This window comes from Emys orbicularis, chromosome 4 (genome assembly GCF_028017835.1).
Source record: "Emys orbicularis isolate rEmyOrb1 chromosome 4, rEmyOrb1.hap1, whole genome shotgun sequence".
NCBI classification, from domain to species: domain Eukaryota; kingdom Metazoa; phylum Chordata; order Testudines; family Emydidae; genus Emys; species Emys orbicularis.
The window spans coordinates 129,495,032-129,520,788 of record NC_088686.1 but is presented as its reverse complement, the minus strand read 5'-3'; the positions used below and the strand labels follow the sequence as shown (position 1 = coordinate 129,520,788).

General features: G+C 58.3%; 2 protein-coding genes across 2 annotated transcripts; both read left to right on the top strand.

Annotated features, from left to right (window-relative positions):
• The first annotated feature begins 999 nt into the window (after positions 1–999).
• On the top strand, positions 1,000–18,136 carry ATXN7L2 (ataxin 7 like 2). Its single transcript, XM_065404144.1, has 11 exons — positions 1,000–1,132; positions 5,772–5,840; positions 7,156–7,260; positions 8,989–9,193; positions 10,164–10,474; positions 11,592–11,674; positions 12,348–12,592; positions 12,896–13,088; positions 13,437–13,558; positions 15,376–16,222; positions 17,833–18,136. Exons 1-11 carry the CDS (start codon positions 1,000–1,002, stop codon positions 17,845–17,847), a joined length of 2,328 nt encoding a protein of 775 aa, XP_065260216.1. The 3' UTR covers positions 17,848–18,136.
• A 2,985-nt stretch (positions 18,137–21,121) lies between these two features.
• On the top strand, positions 21,122–24,417 carry LOC135878597 (probable transmembrane reductase CYB561D1). Its single transcript, XM_065404303.1, has 3 exons — positions 21,122–21,245; positions 22,451–22,488; positions 23,913–24,417. Exons 1-3 carry the CDS (start codon positions 21,122–21,124, stop codon positions 24,414–24,416), a joined length of 666 nt encoding a protein of 221 aa, XP_065260375.1. The 3' UTR covers position 24,417.
• Positions 24,418–25,757: the final 1,340 nt, after the last annotated feature.

Genomic DNA, 25,757 nt, shown 5'->3' with positions numbered 1-25,757 from the left:
AGAAAAAGACCCCAAAATCGGGACTGTCCCTATAAAATCGGGACATCTGGTCACCCTAGCTGTGCCATAACCCCCTGCACTTCAGAGGTAGGTGAGGAATCACTCCCTCCCCCCAGTAGAAACAGTCTGTATAGCATTAGTGATCCTTGTGCTATGTAAGGCCCTATGGAAACCCCAGAGGCTATTACAACTCTCTAGATAACTTTTGTGCTGTAGAAATGTTGAGGGTGAAACTCCCTCCAGTGGAGGGAGCCCAGGCAGAGCTGGACACAGAATAGGGTGACCAGCTGTCCTGATTTTATAGGGACAGTCCCAATATTCTGGGCTTTTCCTTATATACGTGCCTGTTTCCCACACCCCATGCCCTGATTTTTCACACTTGCTATCTAGTCAACCTTAAACAGAAGCTTGGCATCCGAGCTCCCAGTGCCCCTCCCCTCGAGGGCAGAGCTAGAACCCAGGCATCCAGGCTCCTAGTGCCCCTCTCCCCAAGGACAGAGAGAGAACCCAGGCGTCCTGGCTCCCAGTGCCCCCCCAGAGAGCATGGAGAGAACCCAGGCGTTAGGGCTCCCAGTGCCCCTCCCCCCGAGGGCAGAGAGAGAACCCAGGCGTCCCGGCTCCCAGTGCCCCCCCCAGAGAGCATGGAGAGAACCCAGGCGTCCCGGCTCCCAGTGCCACCCCCACAGAGGGCAGAGAGAGAACCCAGGCGTCCCGGCTCCCAGTGCCCCCCCAGAGAGCATGGAGAGAACCCAGGCGTCCCGGCTCCCAGTGCCCCCCCACAGAGGGCATGGAGAGAACTCAGGCGTCGCGGCCCCGAAGCCAGCAACCCCAAGTCTCCGCGGGGTGGCGGCTGTGTGGCGCCCGCAGCTGCACGCCTGCGCAGAGCCGCCGTGCCCCCCTGCCCCGGGCGCAGAGGACTACACTTCCCAGGATGCGCGGCGCGCCTGCGCGTGGGCCGCCCCGGGCGAGCGGCGGGGGGCGCGCGCTCCCGCGGCGGTGATGGCGGTGCGTGGACGCGCGGCGGCGGCGGCAGCAATGGCCGCTGTGGATCGGCGGCTGCCGAGCCTCGATGACTTCGCGGGGCAGAGCTGGAGCGCCTGGGTGGAGAGGGCGGGGCCGCCCGCCGAGCCAGGTGAGGGGCCGCGCGCGCCGCCCGGGGCCGGGCCGGCGAGGCGGGGGGGCCAGGGCGGGGAGCGGGGCAGCCGCCGCCGCCGTACGGCTCCTCACCCCCGCCCGGCCGCCGGCCCCGAACAAAGGAGCCGCGGGGTCCTAGCGCCGCCTTCGCCTCCTGCGCCGCTGGGTCCTAGCGCCGCGGGGTTCCCCCGGATCACCGATCCCCCGGGATCCTGAGCACCCTGGATCCCCCGGGATCCTGAGCACCCTGGATCCCTGAGCTCGCGGGATCCCCCGGATCCCTTATGAGATGCTGAGCACCCTGCAATCCCCGGACCCCACTGGATCCCTTGTGGATCAGCTACAGCCCCCAACACCACCAGATCCCCTGCGATCCTGTGTGTGTGTCCAAAGCACCCCGTGATCCCTGACCCCACGGATCACCCATGATCCATGATGTGTGTTCTGAGCACGTATCATTTCCTGACCCCACTGGATCCCCTGCGATCATTGATCCCTTTTGTATGTGCTTAGCATGGTGTGTGAGATCTGTTATGTGCATGCTGTGATCCCCAACCCTGCCGGATCCCCTTTGATCCCTTATGTGCATCCTGGGCACCCCCTGATCCCAGACCTCACGGGATCCCTCAGGATCTCTGAATCTTGATCCACTAAATCCTGCTATGATCCTTGAGAGCCCTGATCCTTTCTCTGGATCCTGACCACATGGATTCCTGATCACACTGGATGCTCTCTGGGATCCCTACTTGCCTGACCTTCTCTGTAGCCCCTGAAAGCAGATTCACCCTGTGATCCCTAAAAACAATGAGGAGTCCAGTGGCACCTTAAAGACTAACAGATTTATTGGGGCATAAGCTTTCGTGTGTAAAAAACCCACTTTTTCAGATGCACGGAGATCCTTCTCACCATTTCCTGCCCAGCAGATCCCACCATGATACTTGTCCTCAGCTCCCTAGCCCCCCTGATCCTCTGTGATGCCTGTCCTCCGATTGCCCAGCTGTCCCTTGCACCATAGAATATCAGGGTTGGAAGGGACCTCAGGAGGTCATCTAATAATATAATATATGGAGATATACCTATCTCATCAAGCGGGAAGGGACCCCGAAAGGTCATTGAGTCCAGCCCCCTGCCTTCACTAGCAGGACCAAGTACTGATTTTGCCCCAGATCCCTAAATGGCCCCCTCAAAGATTGAACTCACAACCCTGGGTTTAGCAGGCCAAGGCTCAAACCACTGAGCTATTCTTCCCCCCACCTATCACTTGTGACCCCACACCGACCTCGATTCCTCACAAACCCATGCCCTCATGGCTCCTTGCGTCTCCTCTCCCTGCCCTGTCACCCCCTGAACTTTTCATTTGAATCCCTGAATCTGGTCCTCCCCCATCTCATGCACCCTGATTTTTCCCTGACCCCCCGCATTATCCCTGACATTTGAACCCCCAACATGGTATGCCCTGAAACTGATCTCCCGACCCCACCCCAGAGTCTCTCATGGTCCTCTGATCTGACCCTCCCGGCATCCTCTCCTCCACTGGATTCCCCAGCAGACCTGAACTTGATCATGTTCCCCTTGTACCAGGATCCTGACCTTTGCCCTCCCTGAACCTGGTCCCTGAGCCTTACCAAGCCTGATCTCCTCCTGCCATGCCCCCATCCTGCTCCCACCCCTACTCCCCTCAGCCTGGACCTCTGCACCCTCAACCCCTGCATCCTGCGTCAGTTCCACTTGCTCCAGCCACTTCACCATCCCTCTTAGCCCTCTTTCCTCCCGTGCTGCTCTTCACTCCCATGTTGCTCGCACCCCTCACTCCCGCCCTCTGCTCTCTTTCCCCAGGGGGATGGAGCTGATAGCTGTCTCTTGAGACTTTTGCCCTTGAAATCCCAGGAGTCGTTCAGAAGCATCACCATTTTGGGGGGGATCATTTGATTTCTCCAACACAGTCTGACGCTGGACTCTGGAAAGGCCCTGGAAGTGGGGGAGCAGAGGCCGGTGGAGCTGTCCCTGGTGACGCTTCTTACACTGTGGAGCGGTGTCCCTTCCCCCTCCATTATTTTTCCCTTGCACTAGATGTAGTTAGAGCATCGTGCTTCCTGATCTACTTAGGGCTCCGGCAGAGTTTGCATAATGACTCCTGTGTTTTCAGGGATTTATAGCTGGGCTGTGAAGCAAATTCCCTTTGCAGACAAGTTCATGCTGTCGGCTAAGTTCTTTGCTTGTAGATTGAAAATGGTACAGCAATGAGAGCTGGAGAAAGCCTTGTTAGTTTTTATCTAATCTCTCCTCCCGCTGGGTGCAGTGCAGGAATCTCCCTGCAGTGGGTTTGTCCTGGCTGGCCTGAATTTACTCACACTGTGGCATTTAACATCCATGCAACTTTTTGCAAGTTGTTGCTTTATAAAAATATGCAGTTTCCCTCCGAGGCTGTTCGTTGCTGGGAGCCTGTTGGCATTTCCCCCTGAGATTGGGCTATGGATTTGCCCTGGTTGGCTTTAATTTCTAGGATTATTTTCAAATCTACTCTTTAAAAAGCGTCGTCTGGGTTTAGTGCCAGAAAGAAATGACAGCGCCGGGAGAAGGGCGAATGCTTTACTGCCTCATTGATGCCTGCATCAAAACGCAGCCCCATCCCGTGAACTGCTGGTTGGTGAGAGTCGGTCCGTGTTTTGAGCTCTGTCTACAGTGGGTGCGTCCTGCGCAGGCGAGTGCAGGCTGTGGTGTCCGGCTATCGGATGCAGAGGAAGCATGGTGGACTGAAGAAAGCAAGGCCCTGGATGTCACGACTTCTGAACCTGGCTCTGCCATTGTGTGATCGTAGGCAGATTAGCCTCTTCAGTTGTGTGGGGATGCCTGGGTGAAACGCGCTAGAGAAGGGCACAGTGGGGGGGAGAGGATTGTGACTCCTGTTGTTTGTGTGTAGTACAGTAGCATGCAGAGGCCCAGAGGTGGTCAGGACCCTGTGCACTGGGGGCTGCCTGGACATACACTAAGAGGCAGTTCTTGCCCTGACGCGCGTACAGCTGACCTAGCCCAGCTAGACAAAGGATGGGAGAATGGAAGAACCATCTGCCCTATCTAACGGGGGAAGAACTGAGGCATGGAGCGATTAAGTGACTTGCTCAGAATCACACAGGGAGTCTTTGGGGAACAGGGGAGTGACCCAGATCTCCTGAGTCTCAGTCTGGTGCTTTAGCCACACGACCACCAGTTTTGGAGCTGCAATAACCAGGTGCATCAGCTCCAACATGTGTGTCCGCAGTGGATTCTCTTTCTGCCCCTAAAGAATTTAAATTAGCCCCAGCTCCCTCCCCCACCAGAAATTCCCAGCCAGCCCTGCTTGCAGGTGGCATTCAGACAGCACCATGGGGCTGATTCGAAGGGATGTTTGGAATCCTGGAGCTGGCGTGTTTGCCCCTTGCGTGTGCATGGCAGGGTGGGGGCCGTGCTGCTCGAGCGGCTGGTCTGTGGCACAACCCCAAGGTGTTCGTGGGGACCGGAATGGGAGGAGGGAGTAGTGGGAAGCTACTCGTGCCCAGGAGACGTGTCCCCTCTTTCTGCTGTTCTCCCTCTGATCCTCTCCGCCTTCCTTCCCAGCTGCTGGCCCCTATCCATTTACCTTTCCTTGTGGCTGCTGCCCATTCCCCCCGTCCCTCAGTGCACAGGGGTAGACCTGGGAGTGATAACAAGGGTCAGGGTGGGTTCTCCATCACTGGCAATTTGGAAATCAAGACGGGATGGCTCTCTAAGAACTCTGCTGTAGGGGTGGTTTGGGGGCAGGTCTCTGGCCTGCACTATGCCGGGTGTCAGGCTGGATTGTCACATGCTCCCTTCTGGCCTTGGAATCTATGAGCTCAAGGAAAGGAAAATGTCCCAACACGTGGAATCTGCTGGATCCCCCCCACCCTCTGCAGATCCACTTGGCTGGGGGATCATGTCCCAGGGGTGGTGGGGGCAGTCCCAGAGCTCGGGACTCTTCGAGCAGGTCTGGGCTAAGCCCTGGAGAATGGTGCTGGGGACAAATTAGTGACTCCGATCTCCAGCTGCCCTGGCTGAGCACATTGGCTGCCGAGATGGTCAGCGGGGAAAGAGCGAGCCCTCCGGAAGAGTTCTACCAACCTGGAAAAAGTTGGAATAAGAGCGTCCCCAAAGGGAGCTCTTCTGGAATAGTACTGCCCTTGGAATAACTTCCCCATGTAGACAACCTTGAGTCCTGCAGGATCCACTAGGGCAAGCAGAGAGGTTGTCATGCTTTGCAGGGAAAGGAGCTGCACTAAAGGCCTTTCACAGACCCAGACAAAGACCCCTTCTTTGCCCCGGGGCCGCACCCTGGTTCCACCCCCACCTGTCATGTGGCAAACAGTCCATTGATGGTGCTGTTTGCATGTCCTGCTTGATTCAGGGAGGCCAAGCGGGAGATTCCCTGAGACCGAGGCCCTGCACCTTGTTAACTGACTGATTCTTAGGGCTCCTCAGTCTGTTGGCAGCTTGGCGACCTGCCATCCTTCCACTTTGCAAACAATTAACCCCCCCCCCCCTCCCCCCGTCAGCCTGTAGGGAGCAGGCTCTCTCGGCTTCTGGGTTAGGGGGTTCGGGGAAGGGTCCTTACTGTTGCTGATGGGGCTGATTGTCTCTAGCAGGGTCTGAGGTGGAGGAGAGCAGCAAGAACGGCAGCAAGAAAGTGGATGCGATGACACTCATTAAGGAAGGTAAGAGCTCGTCCGGCTTCTTCCAGCTCAGGGAGCTGCCTGGTTCAGTAGTGGGCATGATCTGTTCCTTTGGCCAAGGCTCTTGTTATCTGTGAGTGCCGGGGGTGGGGGGTGGTTAGCACAGGAGCTGTTGTGAATTTGGCATCAGCAGGTAACTTTGTGGCCCTGCTCATGGGTTGAGGCTGTAAGCATCACTTCCCTTCACCTGGGCCATTCAGACCGGTCCAACACTGTCCGGCCCTCTCAGAGGAGAGAGCTGCTAAATAGCTAACGCAGCAGGATCCGCTCCTGCTTCTAGCTGCGACAGCTCCTCTTGGCTGTGCAAACCATGTCCCCTTTGGGTGGAAATGGGCTTCAGTGCACAGAGCAAACGCGGGGCAGACTTCAGCCCAGGCTGTGCCTCTCTGGCCTCGCACTCTGTGGAGCTCTGCAGAGCTGGCCTGGAGCCCAAGCACAGAACGTGGCTGTTGGGGGCTATGCTCTTCTGGGACCCCCACATCCCTTGCAAGGTTGGTGTAGCTCCAGCATTCCTGGCCTGACTGTTCCCCAGCTTCACCTGGCAGCCCAGGGCCTTGATCTTGCTTGCTGCGAGGGAGGCTCCCGCAGACATTGAAAGCCGGCCCAGTGCTCTATAATCCCCCCTAGCCTCACACCACGCAGCCCTGCAATCCAAGTGGATGAGCCCCAGAAACCCAGCATACTGTATAGCCCTAAGTCAGTCGCTTTGGCCCAGTCGCTCTTGGGGCAGGGGCAACGTGAGGGCCACAGGCTGTCCCCCAGTTTAAGGCTTGAGATGCAGAGGTTTTGGAGCCCCTGGTGAGGCCCTTGTCTCTAGATTGTCTGTGCAGCGCACCCATAAACCGGACACCAAGGTGCCCGTAGCCCCAGCATCCGCACGGGTGGCAGCTGCCCCTCCTCCGTGCCAGCCTTGCCCTGAGGGGCCTTCTCCAGGGCTGAGTGGGGAGGTCAGGCTCCATGACCCATTTGACCTTTGGCCTCTGCTGAAACTGCCCGGAGGGGGTCCCACTCATGGTGGCGGCAGCTGCCCTGTGTCCACTGAAATCTGAGACCCACCACGCTCATTTCACACAGGCCATGAACAGCCATTGGCTGGCAGCAGCGCTGAGCTGGGCTGGGTTTGAGCTGGAGGCCCTGTAGTCTCCCTTTAGGGAGGGGGAACGTGACTGTCCATTCGCATTGGGTACAAAAGGTGGGTTTCCTTAGGCGTGTCTCTTGGCCTGGGCAGCCACAGCCCCACCAGGCCGCAGGGGGCCCTTCGTGGCCTCTCCCTTACCGCTGTCTCTTGCCCTGGCAGACATGTCTATCTTTGGGCACTGCCCAGCCCACGACGAGTTCTACCTGGTGGTGTGTAACCACTGTAGCCAAGTGGTCAAGCCTCAAGCCTTTCAGAAGCACTGCGGTAAGCCGATTGACTGTCCGGGGTGAGGTCAGCAGCTGGGCCCCTTCTGAGGCCAGCCGGGAATGGGGACCTGGTTCTATTCTCCTCCCCCGCGTTCTTTAGGCGCCGACCTCAGAGCGGCTCTGGAATGACGACTCCGCTGGTGTCCCAGCCACAGCTGCTGTGTTCTAGATTGAGCCTGGGTCGCCGGGGTCCAGAGGGAAGGCTCTGCCTCCTCCGTCTGCAGTGGGGAGAGAAATGCTGCAGAGGCAGCAGTGTGGGGCTGTGCAGGAAGCCGCAGGCCACCCAGGTCCCCCACCAGCTGCACTTGGTCTTGTTTTGCGACATTTATGCGCCCTTCGCCCTGGCCCCGCAGCCCTAATGCTGCCTGGTGCGGAGGGGCAGCCCTGGGGGGTGAAGGTCTAGGAGAGGAGCCCCCCTCACTCCCTGTTGTGGGGCTGGGCTTGGCTCCCTGCTCTGGGCATCGTGACTGGGTGTAGGGGGTTGCAACGCCACACAGGTTTGGCCCGGCCATCATGATGCGGGGTGGCCAGGCCACGTTTGAGTGAGTGGTATTGCGAACTGGCACATGCCCATGAGAGAGGGGCAGCCGGGCCAAACCTGAGTGACGCTGTGACCCCCGTGCTAGGCTACAATGCCTGTGGCGAGCCAGACCCGGCCCCACGGGACAGGAGCTGCCGCTATGGGGAGAGTGTGGGGCGGGCTTGCTCTCTGGGCTGGGAGAAGTGTATGTTTTCCTAGGGCCTGGTAACACACTTAGGTCCTTCCCATGACTCGCTGGTGGGTCAGGACCCACCATTTGGGAAACGCTTTCTTAGGGGACCTTCAAAAAGCATCCCTGAGTTATGAGCTGGCAGCTTGTTTCCCATCCCAGCCGTCGTCCTCTGTCCCCCCGCACCTGGCACAATCCCACCCTCTCCTCCACGGCAGGAGCTGCCTGCTGCTGGGAGGCCCCCAGCAATCAGCGGCAGGGCAAGAGAGCGTGGAGGAGCTACCTTCGGCATCCTGGAAAGGATGGGGGGTGGGAAAGAGCAGCATAGGGAGCCATGTTCCTGGGGTGGGCAGAGCAAGGGGTGCCTGGCTGCTCTGCCTGGCCTGGTTGGGTGGCTCCCAGGTTCTGGTGCTGGGCATGGTTCTCCGGGGGCCTGCAGGGAGGTGGAGTGGAGCAGCCTGTTCGGGACCCTGCCACCGCACTGGGGCATCGAAGGGTCTGATAGCTGTCGGCACATGTTGGACCCGCTGGGGTCTGTTGGGCTGGCTCCCAAACACAGGGTTTTGCAAGCAAAGGTGATGTACAAGGCAGATGAGGCTGCTAGAGTGAGGGGGTTGCCTGTTGGGCTGAGCACAGGTCCGGGAGCCAGGACTCCTGGGTTCTTAGCCAGCACTGCTGCTCAATTCAGACAAGCAGGCTGGAGATGGGAAAAGCGGCATTGCCCAGGCTCCACCCCAGGCCAGCTGGATGCTTCTGTTAAAATGATCAGCAGTGAGATGACTGTTGCTGTTTCAGTTGTCGTCATTAGCCTTCAGAGTGAACGACATGCTGAGATGAACAGGGCCGTTCCTGTGGGGCCGGCCTGGCTGCAGACTCAGGCGGCCCTTGGTGCCTTGGGGCGTGTTTGCAGCCCCTTTCCCCCGGGGCGTTGGAGAGCAGTGAGGGCTGTTCCCTTCCTTTGATGGGCAGGGCCACATGTGCGCGTGTCACTGACAGAGCCTCCCCCTCCCCTCCAGAAAGACGTCACGGACCTCTCAGCAAGCTCTACGCCCGGGCGCAGGTATCTGCCAACGCCCAGAAGTGCCATGCGGTCAACGGGCAGCCCCCTGCCTGCGGGGGCCACGGCAGCGCCAAGGCCTCACGGGAGAAGTCGCAGAGCTCCCGCAGCCGGGCCCAGCACCCGCCCGAGAGGCCAGACAAGGCGCAGAAAGACAACCTCTGGTGAGTGGGACGGGGCAAAGGGGGAGCCTGCTCTCACGTGGTGGGTGGGGTGGGCTCGACACAGAGGGGTTGAGGGGAGCCTGGCTCCACTCTCATGTGGGTGTGGGGGGAGCCTGTGCTCTTCTGATGTGAGAGGGGTTGGGGGGCAGCCCCACTCCGGGAAGGGTGACCCTGCTCTCCTGTGTGAGGAGGAGGAAGGGGGGCGATGGAGAGAGACATGGGGAGAGGGGCAGTCGGGGACTGAGAGCCCCACTCTGATATGGGTGGAGGGGGTTAGGGGGAGCCCCACTGCACTCTGACGTGGGGGGAGGGGCCGCAGGGAAACCCCAGCTGGCTCTGACGTGGGGAGGGGGATGAAGGGGGATGTGCTGGGGAAGGGGGAGCCCCACCCCACTTTGTTGGGCTCGGGAGATGCGCTGCTCCGGCTGTGCGGCAGGGTCTTGATGGAGACCGTGCCTTTGCCCCCAGCTGCCTGGGCCTCAGTGGATGGAGGTGTTTCCAGAGCAGGGTGTCGTCTCCCTCTGTGCGCGCCGGGGGTCGCTCACCTGGACTGCGCTCGGGAGGGATGGCAGTCCCAGCCCGATGGTCCCCTCTGAGGAGAGGCACAAGGAAATGAGGGCCCTGCACTAGCTCAGCCGGCCCCTGCCAGTGCTTGCACCTCCCATTCAGCCCAGCCATCGTGGCCGGTTGGACTGGCGTCTGTGTGCGACACAGGGGTAGCCCGAGGTACGTGGCAGGCCGGAGCACATGCGACCACAAGGCTGGTGGGCAGCAGGCCCAGTCCAGGGGCTCAGAAGGGTAGCCCAGAGTCCAGGTCTCACAAGCCCAGAGCACCTACCCCAGGATGTGGCTCGGGGGCTGGGACCTGGCCCAGACGGGCCTCAGTCACCCTCTGCTGCCGGGGAGGTTTGCAGCTGTCGCTAGCGCATTTCCTGGCTGAGCTCTCGGAGCCTGTCCCTTCTCCTTCCAGTTTGTTCATGCCGGTGGTGAACCTGGAGAAGATTTCCAGCCTTCCCAAGCCAGATGGACACGGCATCAAGGTGCCCCCGAAGGCTGCTGCTGCTTCCGTCCCCGGGCAGCCACCTGCCAGCTCCAAAGAGCCCATGGGGAAGCTGTCCCTGGCAGTGTCGCCCAAAGAGCCGCTTGTGCCAGCCAAGACAGGAGTCGACTCCGTTGTGCCCGCCGATGGTCTGGACAGGAAACCAGAGAGCACCTCTGCCTCAGGGGAGAAGGAGCCGGGCGCCAGCAAACCGCCACCCAAATCCCACAAGAAGATGGCGCGTGAGTCCTGCTGTTCCTCCTTCGCTGCCCGGTGGGGGTGATGCTGAATCAGGCCAAGGTGACAGCTGGACAGGGCGTTTGGGTGGTGGCGACTCAGCAGCCCTGTGCGATGACACAACTGCGTGGCTCAGTGCTGGCTGCCAGCCGTGATCGCTTAGCGGCTCAATTCAGCCTCTCTCCTTGAGCGGGAGATGTGTGTGGGGGGGGTGGGCTCTTCTCTGCCCCATGGCGGGAGCAGGGATCCTGGCATCTCCTTTTCTCTCCTGCCACACACACACACCAGCTGAGCCACTCCCTTCCCAGCCCAAGGAGCGCTCCCCTGATTGGAGCCCAGGAAGATTGAGAAGGCCACCAGCCAGATCCTGGGACTCATCTAGTGCCTGTATAGCCCTAAAGAGCTGCACGCAGCTAGGGGGCTGTCTGCTGGGTCCCATGAGAGAGAGCCTGGGCCAGTGCCTCAAACCTAGAACTGGGAGTCAGGCCATCTGTGTCCTAGTCCCCTGCCACTGACCCACTGTGCGGACTTGGGCAAGTCACTTAAATGTTCAGTGCCTCAGTTTCCCCATCTGGACAATGAGACTAACACTGGAGATTGTGAGGCCGAAGGAGCTGTTCGCAGTGTTCAGAGATCCTGTTGCATGTCTTTGCATCTCCTGCACTCGCCCAACGCTGCTTTAGTTGTGGTTCGGGACGTTTCAATCCACCCTGGCAAGCCCATGAAAACCTTTCCATTCATGCCCGTTCAGTAAGCCCCAAACCCCACCTTGCTTTGTAATAACAGATCCTAAGAACTGGGCCTCATTTCTCGGGGGGAAGGTTTTATATAGCACCTACTGCAGTTGTATCTGAGCTCCGCCCCACGGCAAAGAGCATGAAAGCTGGTGATGACAGCACCCCTTTAAAATAGAGGCAAGAAGCAAGATTTTCCCTTTTGAAATGGCGAGAACCTCCTGGCACAAAAGCTTGTTCCAACAGTCAACCAAAGCTCCAGGCCAAACGCAGGGATCTTAGGAAGTTTGACAAAGACTCTAAAGAGCAGGGCGAGCTCAGGGGATCCAGTCAGGCCCTGTCCATGCTTTCCCCTTGTGCATCTCAGCTCTGTCTTTCTGCCCTGCAGGGAAGGAGTGTGATTTGAACAGGCAGTGTGGAGTTGTGAATCCTGACACCAAAAAGATCTGCACCCGGCTGCTGACCTGCAAGGTACTGTCATGTGTGAGATTGTTTCCTGGTAGAACGATAGGAGGCGGGGTGAGTTCCTGTCCCCCTACAGCCCAGCTGGAGGTTGAAGGGCTCTGCAGGAGGCTCCAGACTGACATGCCCACTGGGGAAGAGAAGCGTTTGCTGTTGCATGGCTATAAAGTGCCACCTTGTGAAGGTCTAATCCAGTGGTTCTCAACCTATTTACCATTATGGGCCACACATGCAGCTCTCTGTTATGTGGGCCACATCCACACAATATATATACTACCTGTATGGCCCTGAGGATGTCACATGGTCCGCAGCTGTGTGCTGACGGGGATGCAAGCAGCCCACAGGTCAAGGGTTGAGAGCCACTGCTCTAGCCTGTTGGAGGAGAGGGGGTGGGAGATGTAGTGCTGACTGGCTCTAGGAGGCCCCCATGGACTAGAGACACCGCTTCATCTCACGGCTCAGCGGCATGCATGCAGACAGGGAAACGTGGAGCCTCGGGCCTCTGCTCCAAACACAGGCCTCTCCCCTGGGAGGCCCAGGAGAATCTCCACTAGCTGAACTAGTAAGAGGGTCTGTAGCTCCTGCGAGCCTCTAGGCACTAGGGGGGGTTCCCATGGGGGGTCTGATGGCATCCTGTGGTGAGCCGGGGCTGTGACGCTCTCCCCTCCTGCCCTCATCACAGATTCACTCCGTGCACCAGCGCCGTGAGGTGCAGGGCCGGGCGAAGGACTTTGACGTCTTGGTGGCGGAGCTGAAGGCCAGTTCCAGGAAGGGGGAGTCCCCCAAGGAGAAGAGCCCGGTGAGGAAGGAAGTGCTCCCCGACCGACTCTCCCAGGAAGCCTCCTCCGGGGCGCAGACCTCGTTGGTTCTACCCAGCACTTCCCCTTGCCGCGCAAAGCAGCCCCACTCCCACTGTGCACTTCCCAGGTAACGCAGCAGCAGGGAACCTCGGGTTTGCCTCCAGCAACCATCTGTGTGTGTCAGTACGGGCAGACTCACTCGCCCTAGCGTAGGAGGGGGTGCTGTGCAGGCGCCTCTCTGGGGCTGGCCTCTCCCACCTTCCCCGTGCAGGGATCCTAGCAGAACCAGGCCCCAGTGGGGACTGTCTGCCCTTTCCAGCAGTGCCTCTGGCACATAGATCCCCGCAGCCTAACCCCATCCCTCTGCAGCTTTAACCTGTAGGCCCCCAGAGACGACAGTTCTCACTCCTCTGCCTCTCATTGGGTTCAGGTCCAGGGTTTCCTCAGAGAGCGACCCGGAGGAGCCGTCCACGACCTGTGGCGACAGAGACCCCGGGCTCTACCCCTTCCCTGTGCCCAAGGGCAGTAGCCGGGTATCGAGTGACGAAAGCGAGGACGACATGGCCGAGGAATCCCACAGGCTGGACTGTCATTATGCAACACGGCCACCACGGCCTCAGGCGGTGAGTGCTTGGCGTGAGGTGGGGTGGGTCTCTGCCCCTCTCTGTGCGGAGACCGGTGCCCCCTGGTGGCACTGGGGACAATGACCTGTCCAGTGATTCTCAGGCCAGTTTGTCAGCATCCTGCTCCGACAGAGGTGCTTGGATCTCAGAATCCAGCTGGCACCCGTGCAGAGTTGCCACATTTGGGGCGGGGAAGGAGATAGGGGGTTGGGGACCCAGTCGACAGTCCGTCCTCTCTGCCATGCTATGGGCTGGGCTCCTGACCCACGGCAGGGTGCTGCTATGTGGTTTACAGGGGTCTCGGCCTCCCTGATGGCTCTCTCCCCCTCCTCTCTTAATCCCATCCAGTTTTGCACCTTCGGAAGCCGCTTGGTCAGCCCCGGGTGTTACGTGTTCAACCGACGGCTGGACCGGTTCTGCTCAGCCCTCAGCTCCATGTTGGAGAGACACCTCAGCTCACACATGTGGAAGTGAGTGTCCTGCTTGGGGAGGCAGCGCCTGGGCCAGGGTGGGGCAGGTGTGTCTGCGCCTGGCCCAGGCAGTGGGGGTGGGGTGCCTGGGAATGTGGGAGGAAATCGTTCCCGGCTCACATGCTGAGATAAGAGACTGCCCGAGTGGCACCTGCCCCTGCTCAGCTCCTGGGGCGGTTGCCTTCCCCTGTGGTGGGGACAGCTGAGCTCTGGGCTAGACAGTTGGCAGTTCCCAGTCCAGCCACTCCCCTCCTCTGTCAGCTTCCAAAGGGTGGGGTGAGCATTAGCACCTCTGCCTCCCATCCTCGGCCTAGCGCCGGGGTGGCATTGGGTGCGATTGGCCTTCAGTCTGTTGGGAAGCCCATGCAGACGTGTGTGGGCAGAGAAAACGCATGGTAAGATCTCCAGCCGTTCATGGGGGAAGCTCACCCTACGTGCACGGGGGGTGTGTCGTGACCCCATTATTGTAACCGAGGCAGGCTGCAGAGGAAGCCTTGGGGGACCCAAGGAAGCACTGAGGAGGCAGTTTTCAGGAAGGGAGGTCAGCTGATGTGTCAATCACTTTTGTTCCTTTCAGCCTTGCTAAATTTAGAGGGTGGCTTCTATTTCAGTCTGTACGGTAATGCCTGCCCCTGCCCCCCTTCCCTTCTGCCTGCAGTGGGAGTGGCTGGTGGGGTCCCTCCATGCCTTCAGAGCATCTGGGGGAGCGAGAGAGGATGGCCATTGTGAGCAGAACCCCAAATAGAGTGGTAGCATGTTAAGAGGTTACAGCAGGCACTGGGGAGCCAGGACACCTGCGTTCTATTTGTAGCTCAGTCACTGACTTACTGAGTGACCTGAGCCAGCCCCTTTACTGCGTTGTGCCTCAATTTCCCCATCTGTATAACAGGGGTGACATCCCCAGTCTGTTGGGGGAGCCGAGGCTGGGCTAGCATTCGGAATATGCTTTGAGATCTCAGCGGCAGGGAATATTAAGAGCAGGATCCTTATAAAGTGCTTTGCCAGGAACGTAAATAATTCCTATTAACATTTATCGGGCTGGTTAACACCTCCCTGGCCTGTTCCTACCCCACACCCCCAAATCCCCACCACCTGCAGTGACCCTAAGTCCCGGCTTCCCCCAGCAGGTGGGGCTGGAGCACAGGGCTTGATGCACGGCCCTGATAGACAGGCGCATGAGAGAGACAGCCGGGGATCAGAGGGGGAGGAAAGAGCCCAGGGTCCCCAGGGAGGATGGGGGTCAGAGTAGGGAGGAGATGGTGGGGACTAGAGGAGGAGGCATCTTGGGATTGGAAGGGCGACGGGGCCAGGGGAGAGGTGGGACATGGCCTGGGATCAGATGGGGGAAGCGACAGCCTGGGGTTGGATGGGGAAAGGGCAGGTAGGTGGGATGTGGGGGAGGCAGCCTGGGATCTGATGGGTGAGGGGGCTGGCAGGGGTTGGAGACAGCCCGGGATTGGATAGGAGAAGGGCAGGTGGATGGGGTGTGGGGGGAGAATGCCTCAGATTGGATGTGGGAGAGGCCAGAGATTGGATAGGGGCAGGGCAGGGGGGTGGGGAGTGCTGGGAGACAGCCTGGGATCGGATGTGGGAGGGGGCTGGCAGGCGCTGCAGATCAGATGGGGGAAGGGCAGGAGGTGGGGATGCAGGGACATGGCCTGGGAACAGATGGGGGAAGGGCAGGTGGGAGAGATGGGTGGGGGACAGCCTGGGATCAGATGGGGGAGAGGCTGGGGGGTGGGATTTGTGGGGTGTCATTTAAATAAGCAGCAGCCCCTCCCCCTACCTTTCTGATTCTGCTTCATTGGCCTCACCAGGAAGATCCCTCCAGCTGCTGACCCCCAGCTGCACCCAGCCCCGTCGCCCGCCGGCCTGGGCTCCTCCACATCCAGCACTTCCCAGATCGGCAGTTCCTCGCTGGCGTGCAGCCTTCCCCACGGCGCCCCCGGAAGGACCTCCTTGTCCTGTACAGCAACGGCCGCCAGGGAGAGCCGCGGCCACCCCAGCCTGAGCTACACGGTGGGCTCGCCCCACGCCGCGGCTGCCTGCAGCCAGTCGGACTGCACAGGCGGGAGCCAGTCCATCACCTCCCCGCTCCCAGCCAACACCCCCTCGCCATCCTTCAGCAAGTTGCCTTCCACTAAGGCCAGCAAGTCCTCCAAAGCCAAGGAGCCGGCGGGCGGCGGGGAGCCAGAGGCCTCGGCCCGAAAGCGCAAGCAGCCTCTGGGCGCCGCCACTGGCCCCCCGTACAAACGGACCTGCCTCCTGGACCCGGGCAAGGGCAAGGTGGCCAGCTGCCAGGTCCCCCACCCGCCTGCAAAGACCAAACCCTCCCTGGGCTCCCCCTCTGCCGCCTCCCTCAACGGCGCCATCTCACCAGGCTCCAGAGTCAAGCGGGCCGGCCACCTGGACTGCAGGGCTCCCGGCCACCCTCAAGTCAAAGCCTCCCAACTGGAGAACCGGGGCTCCCCCCTGAACGGGCCGAAAGCACTGCAGGCCAACTGCCTCTCGGACGAGGAGGCCAAGAAGCGCAAGAACGTGGCCACCTACTGCAGGCCAGTGAAGGCCAAGCACCCCGCCGCCGCCTCCGACTCAGGCTGCGCTGTGCGGAGGAAGAAGGCCGTCGCCTCGCTGGGCTTCGAGGAGAAGCGGAACGCACTGAAGGTACGTGTGTGTCCCCCCCCCCCCCCCCACCACCACCACTCCTCACCACTGTGCACCCCCACAGCGGGCGGATCTTCCTGCCCTGCCCATCAACAATGCAGAGGGGCCTCTGGGTCTCCCCCTGCTGCTCTGTCGTCCCCCCCACCCCATAGCAGTTCTTTTCCCAAAGTCCCCCTCCCCATTCTCGTGGCTGCGTCCTGGGGTCTGCATCGCCTTCCCAGATGGACCCCGTGGTTCATGGGGCCCTTCTGAGCTCTGCGGGGCTGGACCAGGCTGCAGAGGTCTGAGCAGAGCGGACACAGGGAGTAGCTGCCATAGGATGGGAGCCCTTCCCTGGGGCACTGTCTGGCAAGCAGGCTCCTTGAAGCCCAGACAGCTGGCAGCTCATCCCCTGGCCACCAGACAGTACAGATCCCCAGCATGAGACGGGTTAATAGGACTATGGTTACGTGCAAAGTGGTCTGTATTCCAAGCACTCTTCGGAGGTGTCACATCCCCAGCGGGTGGCGCTGTTGGGAGTTGGCTGGGGGGGTGCCCACAGCTGCTCCCTCCCAGCAGGGGCTCAGGCTGAGGACAGCCAGCAGGACATGCTTTTCCCAGTAGGAGGTGCTGTGGAACTGAGGCAGAGGCCTTGCCTTGCGGGAGCTCACAGCACTGCAGAGAATGGTCCTGGCTGTTGGGAAGGATTGTGGCCTCTCCTAATGGGAGGCATGTAGGTCATGACTGGTGTGGGATGGGTACATGACCGGTACCCCCCGGTCTGTGGGGTGAGAACACGGCTGATCAGCTTCTGAACTCTGCCAAGAAACAGTTCTGTTCCCACCTCTGCCCCAGACTCGCTGGGTGAATTGCTTCCCCTCTCTGGGCCTCAGTTTCCCCGTCCATAAAATGGGGAGAATGATCTTGACCTGCTTCTCAGGGGTTGTGAGCTTTGATGTGCTGATCTGCTCTGAAACGTGAAACATCCCCCCTGTACTCAGCCGACCTGCTTTCTGGCTGTGTGCATCACAGCTGCTGGCTTCTTGGTGTCATTACGTTTCTACTGCTTGTGACTCCCATTAGCCCTGCAGGGCAGAGTCTATTCCTGTTAGACCTGTGGGGCCAGCCCGGCCACCGGAAAGAGTCTGTTCCTTTTTGTGCGTCAACAGAATAAGTCAGTGACCTCTGTGAAAACCCACTAGGGGTCACTTAACTTGGCCTGTCGAACCTTTATTACTGATGATGTGCAACAAAGACAGAACCCAGCTGGATTCTCAGGTCCCTGGGGAAGTTTGCGGGGGGAGAGAATCACCATTTTATGGGAGGAGGCACATTCGCTGGGAAGTTGCAGATCTTAACAAGGGCCACACGATGGCATTTCCAGCAGCACAGGGCATGCTGCACTTCTCTGAAGGGCTCTGGCACTGAGAGCTCTTATTCAGCTATTCAGATGCAAACACAAGAGTGTGCTTTTATTATAAGTAGACGCCAATTAGACACAGCCCTTGGGCTCCTGACAAGTCGCCCTAGTCCCTGAGCCCCTGCGGCGGGGGAACATTGGCCCTCCACGCTCGTCTGTTCTGCTCCTTTGTTCCGCTGTGCTGACCCCCTGTCCTCTTGTCTCCTTGCAGTCAAAAGCGCATTAACAAGCAAGTGCCTGTGCGATGCAGACGGAGCCATCGGTCCTGAGGACTGGGAGGCCCTGGGTCGGATTCAGAGGCCACTGCTTTTTATAACTTTATATTATTTTTTTTAAAAGAAAAAAAAACTCTATAAAAATACCTCAAGACTCTTTTCCTGTTCTGTTGCTGCTAAAAAAAACCCGAACGAACAAAATCCCAAGGGGGAAAAAAAAATCCAGACGCAAACCCGATCCACACCTGGGAGGAGGTTTGAAGCGGATGGACTGGACCGAGGAGGCAGCCACACAGCCGGGCTGGGATATTTATAAGAATTATTATTGCTGTTTTTGTTTCTTTTTTAAAAAAAAGAAAAATCAGTATTGAAAGGGTGGTTTGGCCTGTGGCGTTCAGCGTGGGGGAGGGGGAGGGGCAGGCGCCCCCTCCTGGCAGGGCCAGGAAGCGGATTTTCCAGCCAGCTACATGTGGGGGTGGATCCCTCTGCAGGCCGTGCCCTGGTGTGCATGTCATCGCCCATTGCTGCTAATGCCCTGACATATGCCTGGTGCATGGGTGGCTCCCCCTGCTGGCAGTGCCCTGACGTGTAGGCACTTCCCTTCTCCCAAAGCTGTGCTTGGTGACGCAAGCGTTTTCGCTGCTCCGGAACGGGGCTTATGTCAGGATCATGCAGTGTTCATGCCGGTCCTTTAGTGCAAAGTCTTGGGCTACTTCATGAGGCCTCTGTTTTTCTGATTCCCTCTGCTGTTCATTATGCCTGGCCCGATCTCTATCTCAGTGCCCCCTTCCTGTTCTAACCCTGGTCAGCAACTGGCACCCAGTGAAGTGGTTGTGTGATAGACAGGAATACCCCACCCCGATGGGACAGCCCTGAACCGGCACCCATGTTCTTGTCTAACTCTCCTCCAGCTCATGTCTTCATTTGTGAAGATTACTACCTTGCACTGTCCTTAGGACCAGAAGGGTGGCTTGAGCCAGTCGTGGTGTGGCTGAGAATCATATCTGCTGCTTGGCCAATGCTGTGCTGGTCCAACCCCCCAAGTCTATTATTATGAATTATTTGTTGTATTGGGCTAATGGCTCAAGGCCCCGACGGGCTGGGCATTGTACAAATCCATGGTTAGAGACAGTCCCTGCCCCAATCTCAACTAGACAAAGGGTGGGAAGGAAAACCGGTACATAGAGGGTAAAAGTGACTTGCCCAAGGTCATCCAGCAGCCAAGTGGCAAAGCTGGGAATAGGCCCAAGGCTCCTGACCCCCAGTCCAGGTCCTTTGTCCAGCTTCATTTTTTTCCCCTCTTCCAAGAAAGCTGGTTAGTGTTGGATCTGTAACTCGATGGTGAGATCCTAGGGAAAGGCTGCAGGGCTGGCATTCCAAGGAGAGCCCAGACAGGCGGTTTGGATAGAGACCCTTTTCAGCTTATAGCTGTTCTTTAAACAGGCTGGGACTGGGTGCCTGGCAGTGGTGACTTAGGTGCCTCAGGCTAATGTTTGTACAGCACCTAGCACAATGGTCCATAACTAGGGCTCCTGGGCACTACAGTAATACACGTCTCTGTTTGGCCCAAGCCGCGCCTCCCAGTCTGTCCTGCTGTTTTTAGCCATGTCGGGTCCTGCTGTCTCCCAGCTACTGGAGCCTTCCCCCACTGCCTGCCCTGCCAGCCTTTCACTGACATGTTTAGCTACACACTGCAGTGTGGACGCAGCCTGCTTTTCACTGCAGTGTGTCGCTACACGTCCCCTAGACGCTGCCGACACTGGTGTGCAGCGTAGACATAGCCTCAATCTGCTCTCCCCAGCCCCAGCTCACAGTTCTCGCTCTCATTCCCTCTGCGTTCATATCAGGCAGCTTCCTCCTCCAAGCTGCCTGGACCCAGCCAGGGGGGTCACTGAGAGTACAGGAGACTGGCTCCTGGCTCTCAGTTTGGGCGCCCTGGCTGGGCCTCGGCATGACCCACAGCAACCCAGAACTGCACATGCAGGGAAAGTGCTTGTGAGGCCCAGCCTGGAGTGGACCCAGTGCAGCCAGAATCTTTGGAGAACTGAGCTGCAAAAATCAAAGTCTCAGCTGAGCATGTGCAAACCGCAATTTTTCAGATGCTCATAACTTGGCCAAATATGGGCAGATTTCTCCAGGGATGGCAAAAGGCACATCTCTAACACCCTGTCAAACTTCAAGTCCCTGTCCCAAAGCAGGGAGGCGCTAGAGCTTTCCAAAAAGAGGACCAGAATTTTTTAACATGGGAAAAACAAGGTATTTTTCACTAGCCTTCATCTCAGAAGCAGCTGAACTGTTTTGGCTGAAATCCTCCCTCATCCACCACAAAAATCAGCTTGGAGCAGGCACCCAGCATGGAAAATTTCAGCCCAATTGGTTAAAGTTTGGCAAAGTTATAAGCAACTGAAAATAGGCTTTTATAATGGGAAACGTCCAGCAACCTGAATGGTAGGCAGCGCTGACAGTCCTGCGCATGAAAACAGCAGCCCTTCTGCTGTGGGAGTGAGGAAAGGCCTGTCTGGAGCAGGCCTGCAGGAAGCAGTCAGCTGATCCTTGCCCAAGAATGGGCAGGCAGGGCAGTGGTTTAGAAAAAGCCCTCAACATCCATTCCTCCAAGTGTCTGTGACCAGATCCCTCTTTGTGGAGTTTCCCCAGCCTCATTCTGCTAGCCATAGGGCAGCAGAGTGTGCCCACAGGACACGGGGCAGGCCCAGGAGCCCTGGGTGACGTCCCTGTGTGGGAAGGCTGAATTCATGCTGCTGGGGTGTGGGCGTGGGTCTCAAACGGCCATGGAGCTGCCCCCTTTGGGGTCCCGACCTATGTTGGCTGCCAGCCGGCACAGCAGGGAACTGGTCCCAGAGAGATGCCAGCCCAAAGGGGCGACGTGGCTTTGGCCTCCAGGCTGACTGCCCTCCTAGAAGATGGGCTGCGCCCCATGAACCCAAAGGGAGGTGGTCTAGGGTCAAGGCTCTTGGGAGAAAGTAGAGTGGCTCCACCAGTAGAATTTCAGTCCTCCAGATCCTCCCTCCAGTCCCCCTGGATCCCTCTAGCTCCGCCCCTCTGGCCCCTCCCATCCACCCCTCCCTCTGGCCCCTCCCTCTAGCTCCACCCCTCCACCTGCCCCCTTTAACCCCTCCCTCTCCCCTCTGGCCCCTCCCCCTCCCATCCACCCCTCCCTCTAGCTCCACCCCTCCCTCTCCCCTCCGGCCCCGTCTCACGCCCTCGGCCCCTCCCCACCCCCCGCAGGCCGGTGTCGTTGGGGCGGGGGCCGCCCCCGGTCCCGCCATGCAGGCCGGGCCCCCTGAGTCCCGCGTCTCCCGCTGGCTGCGGCGTGGCACCGGCCTCCTGGCGCACCTGGTGGCGCTGGGCCTCACCCTCTTCCTGCTGCTGCTCTCTCGGCCCGGCACCAGTAAGTGGGGTGGGGGCTGAGGGGGGGAAGGGTTAAGGAGCGGGGACTGGTTGGGCCCAGGTGAGTGTTGGGGTGAAGCTGGATGGGGGGCGATGGAGGGTGCAGGGGCCAGAGGAGGTGCGGCGGGAGAGGAAGTGATGGGGCTTTAGGGATGCAGCAGGCTAAGGGCGGGGAACGCAGGGCCAGAGTCAGGGGTTCCTTCTTAGTAATTACTGGTAAGTGGGCTACAGAGCAACTGAGCACCCCCTCCCAAGCCTCCACCCTGCTCCCTATAGTACAGTGCCCCCGCGTTGGGGCATTGGGGTCTGCACTGAGTCAGTTCCCAACCCCCTTCCGGACCCCTCTTCCACTGTGGAGAACATCCTCCCTGTCCCGGGTCTCTGAAATGGGGTGTCGTCCTTCCTGGGGCTGACCAGAGCCCTTCCTGTCCTAGCGTTACCCATGTGCATGTCTCCTCTCGCCCCTGGGAGAGGGAGCCAGGGGCTGTAGAGCAGGAGCCAGCAGTTTTATTCCTTGCTCTCCACGGTGTTGTCAGTTACTCCTCCTCACTAAGATGGGTGACGCTGGCTTTTAAAGTGCGGAGGGACCTAGCGGAGAGTGGGAGGAGAAGGAGGGAGTGTGAAATTATGGACCACTTAGTTTTTCAGCATCTATGAAGTTTCCCAGCATGTCAGTTTCAGCATTCCCTGTGTTTGGGTCAACTCTCTGCTGTTAGAAAAGGTCCATGTGGGGGGTGGGGGAGGGCAGGAGAAGTTGAGTGTGAAATGGGATGCATCTGGGAAAAGCTGCAGTGCAAAGACTCGGGTCAATGTAACATTGTTTAAAAGGCTGCACTCATCTTGGCTTCCACTCAGTTTGAACACGCAGTAGTTTTTAAGAACCACTGATTAATTCTGAGAAGGGATATTATCTCCAAGGGTAGAAATAAACATTGCCAAGGGTGGGGGTGGGGGGGAGAAAGGGACTGAAACGCTGTATTCCACAAGCCTTCCCAAATCCATCAGGAAAACAGGATTCAGACCAGAGCACCAGATAGTTCAGTGCACCCTCCATGCTTGATTGTCCCCATCAGGCTCCACAGCCAGGGGAGAGGAAATGTAATGGTGATAAGAAGTGCTCCGGTACAGAATGGGTGAATGAAGCATCATTTCCTGTTTAGTGCTAAGTGTTGCCCCAACCCGAAGTGTTGACTCTTTCCTTCCCAGGTCTGTTTTCTTGGCACCCTGTCTTCATGTCTATAGCGGTAAGTTTATTTTTGTTTTCTGTTTATCTACTAGAAATGTCCCCGGGTTTATAGCTGCTTTGGTTTGCTTTTGGAGACGTTAGCATGTAGCTCTGGCTTCCCTCCCCCGGGGTCCCACTCGTGCAGATGGAGCCACCCTTAGCAGCATGCACTCATTTGTCCTTGTCGGATTCAGCCCATGATCCATTGCAGCAAGTGCTATCTTCCTGAGTACTTGCGTGTCCTAGCTGGCTCCCATTCACTCCCGAGGTCTGGTTTCCAGTGTTTCAGTCGGTGGATGTGGTGGTTGGAGAGAAGCGCAGACTCTAGAGCATCTGATCTGGTGTCAACAATGAATTTATTCCCCACATCTTTAAAGTAGGTGCTCTCCTGATTGGCAAGATGCCCCCAAACAGTAGTTCTTAGCCCTGAGCAAATGGCTGATTCCAGATGTGGTTCAGTGTCAGTTTGGAGTGAAAGCTGCTGTGCCAATGGCTGAGAGCGAGGGTTCAGGGGTGAAGGGATTTCGTCTGGAGCAGAGTGGGAAGCTTGTGAACATCAGTAAGAGAAGTGTGTGTATCTGGGAATTCTGAATGTACAGTGGGAGGCAAGACCCTCTTACACTGCCAGGAGTTAAAGATGGTTTCCACTATGTATGAAATAGATGAGAATTATTTATTTTGATTGATAAACGGGCCACCAGTTATAATTTTCCAAACACATTTACACTAGTTTAAAAGCATAGCTAAATGAAAACAACGAAAAGGCAAATTCTAACCCCCAGAAAACCCTCTTCCCATGACAGGCCTTAGGGAATAGCTGGATCCTGCAACATGCCCTGAAGGTTTAAAAATAATAATAAAAAGTGGGACACGTATTCGAGCCTGGAATGCCCTGCTTCTGACCTTTATCTCCCCCCACCCCGCAGAATAGAAACATGGGGGCTGCAGGAGCGTATCCCACCTGAGCTCCACTGGAGTGGGAGGAAGGTCTTGAAAGTCCCCAGGAACATGCAATAGGGGGCTTTTTAGATTCAAAACAACCCCTGGAAAGAGGTTGGAGGTGGGTGTAGCGTCCGCATGTGACATGCTAACGCTGCGGCAGCGTCAACCTGCCCTGCAAAGCCCTGATGCTGATGATGGGAGCAGGAGTGTGCATGATTTGCTAGGATTGAACTAACTCACAGGGACAAGGCCAAGTTTCCCAGTCCCCCCTTATGTACGCTGAGCCCTCTTGTCACTGGTGATGGCGATCTCATGGCTCTACCCACCGGAGTGGCTCAGGGCTGGAAGTGTGAACTTTTCCTTTTACCCCTAAAGGCCCCTTGTGCTCTTCTGTCTCTGGTCTAACGTGCTGTCCCATGCAGGGTCCTTGGCCAGTGTTCCCGCTGGGCAGGGTGGGGGGCAGCCGGGCCTTGTGTTGCTAATGGTCTCCTGTGTCCCCAGTTCTGCCTCTGCCTACCCGAAGCCATCCTGCTCTTCTCGCCCGAGAACTCGCCGTTCTGCCTTTGCTCCCGCCAGGTGAAAGTGTGGCTGCACTGGACTGCGCAGACGCTAGTGGTTGTGGCTGCCACGCTGGGCCTGGCCTTCATCATCTCCAGCAAGAATCGGAGCGAGCTCCCGCACTTGGTTTCCTGGCACAGCCTCCTGGGCGTCCTGACTCTGGCTGCCACCTGCGGGCAGGCTCTGTGCGGGCTTAGCCTGCGCTTCCCCCAGCTGCTGAGGATCTCCTCTGTGGCACGGCTGAGGCTGTACCATGTCACATGTGGCCTGGTTGTGTGTCTGCTGGCCACCTTCACTGTAGTCCTCGGGATTTGCTCTGACTGGTTCCAGGCACAGATCAAAGGGGTAGCTTGGTATTTCTGCCTGGCACTGCCCTTCTACCCTGCCCTGGTGATCATGAACCAGACCACGGGTGTTCACCTACCGAAGAAAAGGGTGTGTGTCTGAACTCCGGCCTCTCCTTCTCCTTGTGCCTCTTCCCACCCCAGGTCTGAGCTCCCACCTGCCCATCCCCCTCTCTTCTCCCCCCTACCCCCCCCCCCCCCGGTCTGAATTCCGGCCTGCCCATCCCCCTCTCTTCCCCCCCCCCCCCCCCTCCCCGGGTCTGAGCTCCTGCCTGCCCTTCTGCCTTCGTTCCACAGTGCACGGGTGCATTGTGGCTAGTCCCTTCGCTCCCTGTACTAATGAGCATTTCCCCTTGTGTGTTTAGCAGAGCTGCCCTGTGGGCATAGGTCCTGAGCTGGCAGATCACAGCTAAGATAGACACTTAATGTCTCTTTGTTCAGGTTTTGGACCCAGGACTTGATTTCAAGCTCCTGGCTCACACTGGAGTCCCTGCCCCTTAGCACTGCAGCTTAGCTGGTCCTGCCCTTGGATGAGTTCCTTTGCTTTCGGGTGCAAAGCCCCGGCCCATCTTTGCAGGCAGAACTCCGCTGGCCATCTCTGCTTGTCGTTCAACCCCTGGGGCTGCTGGGATTGTAAATGGGGCAGAAGAGCGCCTGGGTGCAATAGGTCCCAGGTTCTCTTCAAACTGGATTAATTATTGTTCCTAATATTACTCTGGGCTTCCCGTTGCCCTCTCCCCCTGCGATGCCCCCCAGCCCCGACCCATGCAGGCCCTCACAGAGCCCCAGGCTTTTCCTAGGCAGGAGGGTTGGATTTTGTGGTAGTTGGGCCCCCCCCCCCAAGGACCCAGCAGGCTGAGGGAGCAGTTGGAAAGATATGGGGCCTTTTGCCTGGATTCTCGCCAATGTGGGGTGTGAAATGGGCCTGTGTGAAATGAGTTGGTGGTCTAGCTATGCCTGAGGCACGCAGGTAAGCACCTAGATCCTATGGTGAGGATAGCACCATAGACAGGTGGCATTGGGTGTGGAAACTTGCACTATTGCTGCCCAGGCTGTACCCATCCAGTGGGTAAGCGAAGGTCTTGGCTCTGCATGGTCCCTTTGACAAACACTGAGTTAACTTTAGCCAAGGATGGGGTGGGGGGATCCTGGGGAGGTGGTTGCTTGGCACCCTCCACATCCTGTGAAGCCCCCTCAGAGAAGCGGCTGTTTCAAAGGCCAGTTGCAGCACTTGACTTCTGCTCTTGATTGTCCCCTGCTGCAGTGGCAGGTCTGTATCTGCGTGTCGCTTTGGGGCAGAGGCCATGGGTTAGCTCAGTGGGTTGTAATGGGAAAGAACCAAGTTTGCAGTGTCCCTGGGGTTTTCGTGGGCTGGGGATGGCTTTGCAGGTGTAGCCCAGGGGTAGGTTTACTAGCTGTGGGGGCTTCGTAACTCGCAATAACT

Excerpts from the sequence above, each read along its gene's own strand:
- ATXN7L2 (XM_065404144.1), top strand. The coding sequence starts at position 1,000 with ATGGCGGTGCGTGGACGCGCGGCGGCGGCGGCAGCAATGGCCGCTGTG. Across the intron at positions 12,593-12,895 it reads TCCCACTGTGCACTTCCCAG|GTCCAGGGTTTCCTCAGAGA; the intron begins GTAACGCAGCAG and ends CATTGGGTTCAG. Across the intron at positions 13,089-13,436 it reads GGCCACCACGGCCTCAGGCG|TTTTGCACCTTCGGAAGCCG; the intron begins GTGAGTGCTTGG and ends AATCCCATCCAG.
- LOC135878597 (XM_065404303.1), top strand. The coding sequence starts at position 21,122 with ATGCAGGCCGGGCCCCCTGAGTCCCGCGTCTCCCGCTGGCTGCGGCGT. Across the intron at positions 21,246-22,450 it reads GCTCTCTCGGCCCGGCACCA|GTCTGTTTTCTTGGCACCCT; the intron begins GTAAGTGGGGTG and ends TTTCCTTCCCAG. Across the intron at positions 22,489-23,912 it reads CTGTCTTCATGTCTATAGCG|TTCTGCCTCTGCCTACCCGA; the intron begins GTAAGTTTATTT and ends CTGTGTCCCCAG.